Source organism: Amblyomma mixtum, chromosome 3, assembly GCF_055824585.1.
Source record: "Amblyomma mixtum isolate Tamu chromosome 3, ASM5582458v1, whole genome shotgun sequence".
NCBI lineage: Eukaryota > Metazoa > Arthropoda > Arachnida > Ixodida > Ixodidae > Amblyomma > Amblyomma mixtum.
In genome coordinates, this window is record NC_143014.1 from 84,957,448 (window position 1) to 84,970,003 (window position 12,556).

The following is a 12,556-nucleotide window of genomic DNA, read 5'->3' on the forward strand; positions in this document are numbered from 1 at the left end:
ACCATTCATTTAGGGTTAACAGGTTCTCTTGGATGAATGAAGTAGGAAGTAATGATTGTTGCTGGTGCTAGGTGAAATTATTAGTTTATTGCATATAATTCAGAACCAATTTTTTGTTTGGTTAATAGCGTTTTTTTTTTCTTTTTAATTCTTAAAACTTCACTGTAAAGTCTAATGTATATTTTAGTTATTATTGGTACATTTACCCATACTTTACTACCGTATAAACTCGTGTGTAAGGGTAGCACTTTTTAAACAAAAATTCGGGCATAAATTTTGAAGGTGCAGCCCATACACAGATTAAAAAAAAGCATATAACTGTATTTTTTTTTCTCACTTATCGAGTCCAAAATAGGGGTGTGGCCCTTGCACAAAATTATACAGTAATTATAGCTCACTACTGGAGTTATTGAAGGACTGCACATCGAAGGACTGCACATATTCACGCTGTCAATCAGGTGATAGAGAAATGTGCAGAATATAACCAACCCCTATACAGTCGACGACCGATTTTTCGGACTCTCTAGGGACCGCGAAAACGACCGAAAAATCGGGCAGTCCGGAAAATCAAATTTCACCGAAAAAATCGCGAACTTATTTCCACTATGCCGGAGAAAGCGGCCAATTGTATTGCACACATTCTAAAGCTCCTCATGACTATATTTCGCCGCGCGAAATACCGTATAAACGCGTATAAGGGCCGCACTTTTTTTTTTCCAGATTCGAGGGCCAATTTTCGGGGTGCTGCCCATACACGCGATATGGGAAAAAAAAATTTTTTTAAAGTAAAAACACACCAACCAGGGAATGAGCGACATTTATTCTACGTTCAATCGTCACTCGCGAAGTATTTAGACTCCTGAGCTGGTGCTGCGCTCTGGTGCACGCTCATGCCAAAAGAAGCCGCGCAGCATGTCCGCTGTCAACGCGTAGCCGTTGTTCCGAAATTCCATCACATAGAGGAGCAGCTCTTCTTCCAGTTCAGGAAACTCGCACGGCTTGACTCGGCAAGCGCGCTTTTTGCAGCTTGTGTTTCTCTTTTGGTTGCACCATCATCGGACGCACTTCTCGGCCACGTCGAATTTCCCGCCCGCCGCACGCTTACCGACCGCGTTCGAGAGCTAACTCCCAGCCGTGTAGCTTAAGGTGCTTGCCCATCGCGCTAAAACTGTGAAGCTCGGCGGCAGCACGCGAAAGCCACTATCACGGCGAACGCGCTAACACGCATGCTAACACGCCACGAAAGGCTGGAGCTGGCGATACTGATGCCGATGTGAACAGCGGAAAATCGCGACAGAGAAAAATGTTGATGATAATGATCACGGCGCCATCCATAGACGGCACTTGGAAGCTCCGGTGCGCGCGCGTGGCCTCCGTGAACGGCGCGGCGCCGGAGCAGATCGCGGCCACGATAAGATCCGGCGGCGCGCCCGAAGCGCGCTTCGATCGTATTCGCGTTCCGTGTTCGGGACTAAAGACTCGGCACAGATGAGTTCCGTGAACTCAGACTACGGTTCAAGTTCGTGCGGCGGAAGACATTCAAGGACAGTACGAATCCGAAAACACGCGAGCGCAATGTGCCGACTCGCGCAGAATTTCAGCGTCGCAAGAGGCTCCCTTTAAGCTTGAATTTCGTTTTGTTTGATCAAGTTTTCGATATCCCCTGCAGTCTGAATTAATGAGGTTCCACTGTACACATTATATGGCGGCTTGGGTACTGGCGGCGAGTGCGAACGAGGTCCGAAAAATCGAGTGGTCAGTTGCGGTGCGTCCGAAATTTCAAGCGCTCTTACACATTGGCTCTATGGGCCATGTCGCGGTGCCGCGAAAAAGTCCGAATAATCAAGCATGTCCGAAAAATCAGGCGTCCGAATTTTCGGTCGTCGACTGTATATAGCCTTCATTGATTATGAGAAAGCATTTGACTCAGTGGAAACCTCAGCAGTCATGCAGGCGTTGTGGAATCAGGGTGTAGATGTGTCTTATGTGAAAATACTGGAAGATATCTATACCGACTGCACAGCTACCATAGTCCTCCATAAAGTCAAAAATAAAATTCCAATAAGGATGAGTGTCATGCAGAGAGACATGATCTCGCCAATGCTATTCACCGCCTGTTTACAAGAGGTATTCCGAGGCCTCGATTGGGAACAGTTGGGGTAAAGAGTTAATGGAGAATGCCTAAGTAATCTGTGATTTGCTTGCGACATTGCCTTGCTAAGTAACTCAGGAGATGATTTGCAAAGCATGATCAATGAGTTAGACAAGCAGACCAGAATGGTGGATCTAAAAGCTAACATGCCAAAAACAAAAGTAATGTTGAACAGTCTTGCAAGGGAACAGCAGTTCACAATTGGTAGTGGTGCGCTGGAAGTGGTAAGGGAGTACGTCTACTTAGGACAGGTAGTGACTGCTGATCCGGATCATGAGAGCGAAGTAACTAGAAGTATAAGAATGGGGTGGAGCGGATATGGCAGGTTCTCTCAGACCATGAATGGCAGTTTACTAATATACCTCGAGAGAAAAGGATACAATAGCTGTATCTTACCGGTACTCACCTATGGGGCAGAAACGTGGAGGCTAACGAAACTGGTTCAGCTTGAGTTAGGGACAATGCAGTGAGCTATGGAAAGAAAAATGACAGGTGTAACGTTAAATAGATTGGAAGTGGGCAAAGTGGGTGAGGGAACAAACGCGAGTTATTGACATCCTAGTCGAAATCAAGGGGAACAAATGGCCTTGTGCAGGGCATGTAATGCGAAGACAAGATAACCGCTGTTCCTTAAAAGTAACGGAGTGGATTCCAAGAGAAGGCAAGCGTAGCAGGGGGCGGCAGAAAGTTAGTTGGGCGGATGAGATTAAGAAGTTTGCATGGATACGGTGGCCGCAGCTGGCAAAGGACAGGGTTAATTGGAGAGACAGGGGAGAGGCCTTTAACCTGGGCATAGTCAGGCTGATGATGATGATGATGCACATTGTTGAAATACTTTCTGAGGGGGAACACTGCTTATACATGCAATGTGCCGTCACTCACAAGCTTAACAGAAATGCTTGAGCATGTGGTTTGGACTGACATTAGCACCTCTAGATGTTGGCCACAGGGTCCAAGACCATGCTTCACGGTATGTCTGCAGTGGCTAATGATAGTGAGTGCTAATGACCTCTGGCCAATGAAATTCTTGCTAAGTTTGCAGGTGACAATACTGTATCTTATGGCAGACACCTAGCAAACATTTGATAAAATGTGTACCTGAATAGTTCAGATGACACAGTGCAAGGTTACATCTGAATACATGGGATCTTGCCTCGTATCGCATCACATAACGACTCATTAAATCATGACTGCGCTACTTACATGTGATTGCTGTTGTGTGGTAGATCCTTTATATTAGCCGGGCATAGACCTTTCCTACAACATTATATCAATGCTTCCTCTCAACCCTTGTTTCTGTCCCATATTTAAAGAAGATAAGGTAGCAAGGCTGAGGTTGAAATGGGAGTGACTGTGGTCATGGAGGCAAAGACAAGGTTGCAAGGCTGAAGGGGTATTGGGAGTTAGACTGTGGTCATGGAGGCTGCTTTTTGATAAGACGAAATGCAAAAAAAAAAGCTCATGTATTGAGGTTTCTGTGTGCAATAACGAATCTCAGGGGATCAAATTAATTCCAAGCTTTGTACTACTGTGTGCCTTAAAGGGCAACTCCGGCGATTTTTCGATGTGCATCGATTGAAATGAAATTTTAAGTCTGTATTCTTTATGATAGTCTGATGCCTCATGTAAAATTTCGCACCTGAAACCGGCGTAGTTTTTCCGCAAGCGAATTTTGAAGACAAGCGCTCCTCGACGCGAGCGGCACCCACTGATCGAGCAACTTCTACAGGCCACCCTGTTCTGTGACGTCACTGGCGGGGCGGCGTGTCAAGCTGGTTGGGCGCGCGCTGGCGCTGGCAGTGCAGGGGAAAACTGAAAATTGGTTTTGAGGAAAGTAAATGACGCAGCAATGGCCACCCGAACCGCGACGTAAGGGAGGAGTGAAAGAAGAAAGGAAGAAAGAGGTCCGTAGTGGAGCTCTCCGGAATTATTTCGACCACCTGTACAATTTCGCGCCATCTCAACGTGCTTGATGTGATGTGTACGCCAGAGAGATGGGTCACGGCAACTTCTGTTGTGCTGTGGGGTGCAGAAATTCTTGATCTGTGACAACGGGCATGATCTAGCGTAGGTTTCCTAGCGATAAGAACCTTCGCGATAAGTTGGTGAGAGCTGTCCGCCGTGTAAACTGGTCTCCGAGGAAGCATTCCCGCTTGTGCTCGGAACATTTCGCTGCAGATTGCTATGAAGACAGCGTGTACTTCAAAGAGAGCTTTGGACTCGCTAAGGCTTCGTTCAACTGGCGCTTGAAGGCATATTCTGTGCCAACGTTATTCTAGTACAACCGTCTATCGCAGCGGCCAGCTGAACGAAGCGCGGCCGTCAAGAAGAAGTGGTATGTTGGATATTAGAACTGTAGCTGACGTGAACTCCCAAAAGCTCGCCGTCGAGATAAAGCTTCGCAGAGAGGACTGTTGGTGATGCATGCCCCTGTAAGGACGTTGTGCACCGCGGCAACGTTCCGGCAGCAGATTCTTTCATCAGGCTGGGTCGGCCGGCACTGGCCACACGAACAGCTGTCGGCGGGTGCATCTCATTAACTTTCGTTCTGACGACTCTGTCACAAATGCATGTACGAGAAATGACTCAAGTAGTCACTTCTCCGAGTTCAGACCGTCTCCGTGTTGCAGGTGACGCGGCCTGTGGTGTAACTCGGCTGGCTCGCTCGGCGGTGGATCATACCTAAAAGGCGACTCGTCCAGTCCAAAATCGTCGAATGAGTCGTCTTATAAAGACTCGCTGGTCTCGGAAAAGCTGTCCTCCGCGCTTTCAGTCATGTCGACAGCGCGGCTCAGTGTAGTTGTGATATCTTCGGGGGCTTCACAGCGCGGCGAACCCGCTCGTGACGTCACAGTCAATACCGCACGAAGGCACCTCCCCGGTTTCGGTTTTGCGGTTTCGGTTTCGAGTTTTGCGTTTTTTGCTGTTTAAAAATTATTTTACGGTTGCTTTTGAAAACCTTGTATCGTACACATTACAGGAGGTTCCTAGGAACACAAAACAGCCATTTACTTAAAATGGCTGAAAAATCGCCGGAGTTGCCCTTTAAAGCTCACTGTTGTTGCTTTCACATGGAAAAATCCATTACCCATTAACCAAGACTTAGGTGTTGGAAAGAAACTTGATTCATTTTGTAGGCTTACATGCATTTATTGAGCATCTGTTAGTTTTGTCATCATGCCAGTACTCCCAACATAATTTTATGTGGCACTGGCAGGTACTAGTAAATTTATGTCAGCATAAAATACACAGTGGTGCAACTGATGTGCATATATTTTTAGGTGTCACTGTAAATTGCATGGCCATCTGATTCTGATTATGCCTCACTCTTTTCTCTGTAGCATTGTGAAGGCTTTTTTTTGCCTCTCATTTTGCAGTTAACTTGTTGCACCAGATTATTACATTTGCTGACCAAAGACTAGAAGGGACAGCAGCTGCTGTTTTTCTGATGGCTGCTGATTTTGAACCAGTTACTGACAGAATAGCAAGAATTCAGTGCCATTGACTACTAGTGTAACCCTGTAGGACAATGTAGCTTTTTTTTGTTGATCAGGTTAGCATGGAATCTATTCATATGCTGTTCATTTTTGCTGGGTGGTATTTATTAATGACAAGATACATGTGTAGGTAGTATTCACTGACGTCGCAGTGGCTGCCGGTTTGTTGTCTATGGAGCACTCTGAAAGGCTGCGGGCGTGTCTGATGGGATTATCGCCTCCTGCTCTGACCTGCACTGCTGAAGCTACGAGCTGGACAACAAAATGGTGCCCGTGACGTCATGCGAATACCTCCTATAACAGCATCTGTGCAGTTTTATTGCACCGATATTGTACAGGGAACTACAGCTTATCTGTGAAAAGTGCAGTTTATGAAGGGTCCAAGTTACAGTATGGAAATTATATTGTATTGGCCACTCTTGTTCCAGGCAGGCTGTGGCACGGTACACATGTAGGTAGAAAGAGAATGCTTCTTTTATGGCTTATTCAAACTGCGATTCGGAGCACCGCCTTGAATCCACGGAGGAGCGCAGTATTCGTTGCAGTCCAATCAGAGCTCAATATCTGAATCCAAATCACCCTTCGAATCGGCCTGTTTGGTTTCGTGGAGCAAGAAAACTTGCTCCAGATTGCCAATTGGAATATGCCATTATTGTTTGTCTGTGCCCTGGTAGTATGCTCAGAATCCAGTAAAGCATGCAGTTAGCTGGTGCTGTTCTATACAGGTTCCTACTATATGAAAGGGAACAATGTTTGAGAGTTCAATTCATGATTACTCTCTATTTATGTGTGACAAGCACACTTTTTCCTGTTTTCTAACTAGTTTTCCTCTTATATGTAAATGAAGCCAGCAGTCCTTTGTGTTTCAATATCCAAAAGTCACCTTCAACTTTAGTGGAGAAATAACGCAAAAAATGCGTCTTTTTGTGCAACTGGTTGTTCCCTTTCATATTGGAGGGACTCATGCAAATTTTGTAAGAATTCATTCATGTAACTCTACATTTCATTAAAATTGGATTCATGCCATTCATCAGGCTATTGTACCCCTAAGCATGGAACAGTGGTAATGTAACTGCTTACAAACACTTGGATAAGTTGCTGAGGGTAGGTGTTTGTTTTCATTTCTGGAATAGGCTTCAACACAACTACGAATGTCGTTGTTTTGGCTGCTACAAACAGAGTTGACATTCTCGATCAGGCTCTGTTGAGGCCTGGGCGCTTTGACCGCCAAATCTTTGTCCCTGCTCCAGACATCAAAGGGCGGTAAGGGACACTTTTCTTCAAAAATGTTGTAATTCTTCTTTATGTGTTGTTATTGAATACTGATTAATCTTATCTTTTAGTGCCTCCATATTTAAAGTGCACTTGAAGCCACTGAAAACACTCTTGGACAAGATGGATCTTGCCCGGAAAATGGCAGCTCTTACACCTGGGTTCACAGGTATTCATGATTGTAATACACTGGTTTGCAGAACTTGAAATGTGCTATACTTTGCACTTTGAGAAAGGCTTTTTAGGGTGTTGAGTGGCTGTTTATATCTCTTTGCTGATGCAGGTGCTGATATTGCCAATGTCTGCAATGAAGCTGCCCTTATAGCTGCTCGTGATCTCAATGACAACATCAACATGAAGCATTTTGAGCAGGCTATAGAACGAGTTGTTGCTGGTAAGGCACATGAAGATAACTGTATGTCTTCCTCAGGAAAACTTTCATGTTTCTATAGTCTTCCTGAGAAAACTTTGTTGTCAAACGTGTTCTTTTCGATGTCCTGTGTATGATGAGCAGTGCATGGTTGGTATTACATTCTCATTCATTTTTCTGTGCTCATAACTGCAGTACTGTTCAGATTGGTAAAGTGTTCTTTTCGAAATAAACTTGCATTAACATGGGCTTTACAGGAAATGGCAGAATAGCCTTCTGTGCTATATTCGAAGGGTTCCTAAGCGTCTCTTTGTTAGGCCTACTAAACACCTCAGATCAGGCAACACTGCAAAGAGGAAGGGGACAGAGAGAAACACATGGGCCTGTTGACAAGCAGATGGTTTCATAATGTAGAAAGAAGGTATATACTACATGCAGTATGTAATGCATGTTTGTACTTTTTATTTAACCCACTCCTGCCATAGTGCATATTGTGCTGCAGTAGTTATAAAAAAATAAAATGGCTGGAACATACACTGCAAGCAAAAAAAAAAGTACATATTTGAGAGAACCAGTACAACTACAGAGCACAAACAGTACTAGAGCACCAGACCTTAAGGCCTGGTGCTTAGGTTTTTCAGAGGAAACACTTGGTAGAGGTGGCACTTAAAAACCGTTCAGAACCAGCTGTTCTGCATTACGGCCTGCATGAAGCAAATTGTGCCAGCCCGGCATGAAGCCTCCCTTTAAGTTGCAGGTTGTTAAAGTTTCAAAAAGGTGCTTATGCTAAATTGTTGATTGGCTAAGTGTCAGAGGTTACTTTCGTTCAGTCCTAACTGCATTGTTTGGGTTTAATGTGTTGGTTTCACACAAAGTTGAAAAATATGCCTCGGGATGTGGTATAGGTGTAGCTTTCCAGAAAAAATGAGAAAGCTTCACCTCTTTTTTTTTGCTGTGTTGTATTGTTAAGATGCGAGCTGTGTCCAGAAAGTTGTGGGAATATGATTGCTGTGTCCCGTTGGGACCACAGCACAAGGACACATAGGCTAAGGCTCCAGGTACATTTTAAGACTTGTTTTAAGTGCCCTTTGTGATGGTCAGAAGTTTGGTATTGTAGTACCCTGTTGAAATACCTTGTCAGCAAAAAATGCATAATGGTTTGGAGCAGCAGTGCATTGGATTGTTTGGTAAGCCAAATATGAGATGAGTGATCACTGTAGATGAGTCCTAGGTGTTTACATAAGACCTGGAGACAAAGGGACATACTGCTGAATACCACGCAACATTAGCACATTTGCCCAAACTGACGCACGAGTAAATTGAATATGATGTCATGCTTATTGTTGTTGCCAAACCATTAACAAGGAATTCCAGTAGTTTCACTTCAAAGTTTTTTATCATTTGAGGAAGAGAGCTGTCTACATGCTTAGTGAGATCATCATTTCATGGATCCTGTTTCACAGTGTAGCACCAATAATTAGCACTTCAGTGATTGCAAAAGAGCTGTGAACTGGGAATCTGAGGCGAGTTGTTTTAAATCCATCCTATAGCCCAGACAGGGCTCTGTAAACTTATTTCATCTTGCAGTAGCTCTGGAGATATTTGAAAGGGCAGCAGTTCTTAGTGATGAATGTCCAAAGGTCATAATACAGTTTCTGGACATGCATGCAGTTAAAGGTTTCTAGCAAGGCTACCACAATGTTGGAAATGCTGGAAAGGTTGTGTGTGTTCTCAAGAGATTTGTAAATTCTTTTCAATAGAAAAAATTTAAAAAATAATTCTCACTACTTCCTAGACTTAACTCATAGTCAGACTTGGCTCAGCTACACTGACCTGCTACATCAACTGTAATACGTGCTCACAAGTACACACTTGTCAAAATTTCAGAAAATTTCAGAATTTCAGGTAAAAAATTTGTCAGCTCAAAAAAATAGGCCTGTAGGATTACTATTGAGACATGGCACTTTTGTGCGAAGTTTATTGTTGGGTAAAACTGCTTCCTTTTTTAGTAAAAAGTACTTTCTGAAAATATCTTTACAGGTGGTTTCTAGTGCTTTTTGGAATGATTCATGCATGTGCAAGCAGGTTAGAGCACTGCGTGTTGATGCTAGAATGAGTTATGCTGAGGCATAGGACATTTCTTTTCATGCTAGGCAGTGGAAATACTTGGCCATGTCCTTTTGTGAACCAGAGTACCAGGGAATAAAGCTTAGAAAAGGTCACCTGATGAGTCACATGCTGATTGTCCGCCAGCTGCTCGCATGCACACGAACGACTGCAGAAGCAGACAACACAGCAGACTAACTGGACATTTGTGGGTGTCCTTGTAGCCCTCCTCACGCTGGCTTCCTAGAATCTTTCAAGGAGTGAGACAGGTATGCACAGCACAACTGCACCAGCACAAAGAAAATGGGCAGACGATGGTGCCATGCCAACCACTCTGTTGACATAAGAGCGCCCTCGCAGTAGTAAAAAAAAAATGAACGAAAATATCATTGCTGTTTACACGTGAGAGCTTTAGTTGTTCTAGCAATACAGCAGACCATCGCTGTCCTCTCCCTGAATCTGTGATTTAGCCTGTTGTGGGGAGGATAATATTTTTACAACGTCTTATGCTTGTAACTTTTAGAGTTTGTAGCTGTTCACAAATAGTGAGGCCAGTTTCTTTTCTAATTCAATGCTTTAAGGAATGGAGAAGAAGACCAATGTGCTGCAGCCAGAAGAAAAGAAGACAGTGGCTTACCATGAGGCAGGTCACGCTGTTGCTGGCTGGTTCTTGGAACATGCTGACCCTCTTCTCAAGGTTTCCATCATCCCACGTGGAAAGGGTTTGGGCTATGCGCAGTACCTGCCCAAGGAGCAGTACCTGTACACGACAGAACAGGTGATGTGCTGCCTGAACATTGTTGAGTCAAGTTCGAGCTGAAAAGCCCTTTTGCCTTCTCACAGTACCACACAACAAGAAAAGGGCGTTTTTTTGTATATTTTTTTTTTCTAATTGTAGTGAGGTTGAAGGTGTACTGTGTGTGAGGACATCTACTGCTGCTGCCCAACTGACCAGCATTTCATGTCTGGCCATGGCTGCTGCTCTGCCAATGCTATAAGGCTCTGCGAAGGGTTTAAAATACGTGGGAGGGAGGGGATATGGGAGCAGGTACACATAAGTCCCATCATAGTAAAACAAGCCATGTAATAGGGGGATGGTGTCTGCATTGCTGACACCAATGAGTGCCCAGCAGGCTGCGGAAATGATGACAGAGTAGAGGGGTAAGGATGGTGTTGGTTTGGAGTTAGCTAAAGTCTGCTGCTTTGTGTCAAGAAAGAAGTGGATGGGGAGGAAGGCTGTGCTTCCAAGCAATACAGTTCTGCCAAGTAGATGGAGGTGGAGAAGAGAGTGGGATCTGGGGTTGGTGCCACATTTCTAGTGGCCCGGTCTGACCTTTAATGAGCCAGTGGCCACTGCTGACTCAGAATGAGGGGGAAGTGGTGATGGAGTCAGTCAGGATAGGCTTGAGGAGGTGGACAGTAGGACTAGGGAGGTTATCGAAAAGGGAACAGTGGTAGGCCAGCTGAGGGTCAGTAAAGATTTTAGTGTGGATGGGACAATGATGGTGACATGCATATTGTACGATCTGGCTTTATTGGGTGGATCTCGAGGTCTGTAATGGCACATAGGTGACGTTTCATGGTAGCATGAACTGTTGCAAGTTGTTAGTGGCAGCTGCCTTGCTCCCCCTCTAACTGCCTGAGAGGTTGGCATCTCTGGAGAAGAGGAGGGGGAGGGGTGTAGTTGGATAAGGAAGCAACTAGTTATTGAAAGCAGTTCCATGCTTCTGGTGGCGGTCTTCATGGTACTGCTTGGAGATGTTGCGTGGGGTGATATGGACAACTGCTTTAGTGTGTGCAAGTGGTGGGGGTGATGTTGGGGGCTTCCCAGGTGATTTGATAAAGGAGTGGTCGAGGTTGCAAAGGATCTGATTGCCTTAAGCTGAAATGTGGAGATGAATCAGCTGGGCGGCATGCTAGGCTCTGAGAGGCTCGTCTAGTGTTTATTGACAGCCATTCTTGCAGTCAAAGTCATGCATTCAGTTACATTGCATTTGAGAACTTTGAAAGATTAGTCTGGTAATTTTTCATTCAATCTAATAAACAAAAATTTTGTTCTTCTTTTTTTCTTTTGTACTTACAGCTTCTGGACAGGATGTGCATGACATTGGGAGGCAGAGTCTCTGAACAGATATTCTTTGGCAAGATCACAACAGGCGCTCAGGATGATCTGAAGAAGGTTACCCAAAGTGCTTATGCCCAGGTAAGTGTCAAAAGTGGAGCCGTCAGTTAACGTTCATTGCTTCAGTATAACATTGAAGAAAAGAAGCTGGATTTATTGTCAACATTAAAAGTACATATGTGTGGTTTTGTTGTTAGTAAAGTGTGAAAGGCTATAAAAGCTAAAGAGCATTTAGAATGCAGATAAAGTTTTGTGGCACTGCTCCTTGACTCTACCACCACAGTCAAGAGCAGCAATGTTTAACACTTGCTAGGTTAGCTACATTTTTATATGTATATGCCTAGGCTATGTATTTATACACGTATGTGGCACTTGGCTGCTGACCCAAAAGATGCGTGTTTGATCCCGGCCCCGGCGGTCGAATTTTGATGGAGGCGAAATTTTAGAGGCCCGTGTACTGTGCGATGTCGGTGCACATTAAAGAACCTCAGGTGGTCGAAATTATCCGGAGCCCTTCACTACGGCATCCCTCGTAGCCTGAGTCGCTTTGGGGACGTTAAACCCCCCTAACCCCCGAAACCAAACCTAGACATCAGACTGCATATTTAAGATTTAAAGCGTTCACACTATAGCTTTCCTTTGTTTTACTTGTTTTGTACTATGACATTTCACTGTGTCATGGCTGCTTTAACAGTTCTTTGTTTTTAGGGTCCTAACCATTGTAACCTTCTGCAGGTGGTGCAGTTTGGAATGAATGATAAAGTTGGCAACTTGAGCTTTGACATGCCTCAACCTGGTGACATGGTACTGGACAAGCCATACAGTGAGGAAACAGCACAGATAATTGACTCTGAAGTGCGCAACATGGTCCAGAAAGCCTATGACCGTACCATGGCACTGCTGACAGAACACAAAGCAGATGTCGAGAAGGTAGGCCTTTCATCTTTGGAACTAAGCAGCTCTGGCAGCTTGCAGGGGCAGTGGCTTGTCTGAATGGGGACCTGTGCAGGCATCAAGCCGTGCAAACACTGAGCACT

General features: G+C 44.7%; 1 protein-coding gene across 2 annotated transcripts in view; it reads left to right on the forward strand.

Annotated features, from left to right (window-relative positions):
• The window catches only part of Afg3l2 (AFG3 like matrix AAA peptidase subunit 2), a 40,615-nt gene that overhangs the window by 24,655 nt on the left and 3,404 nt on the right, over positions 1–12,556 (forward strand). For both annotated transcript variants that reach the window (XM_089579984.1, XM_089579983.1), the window contains exons 11-16: positions 6,783–6,912; positions 6,993–7,090; positions 7,205–7,315; positions 9,979–10,175; positions 11,481–11,600; positions 12,255–12,449. In XM_089579984.1, coding sequence (XP_089436110.1) covers positions 6,783–6,912; positions 6,993–7,090; positions 7,205–7,315; positions 9,979–10,175; positions 11,481–11,600; positions 12,255–12,449 — 851 coding nt within the window. The remainder of the gene's footprint in view (positions 1–6,782; positions 6,913–6,992; positions 7,091–7,204; positions 7,316–9,978; positions 10,176–11,480; positions 11,601–12,254; positions 12,450–12,556) is intronic.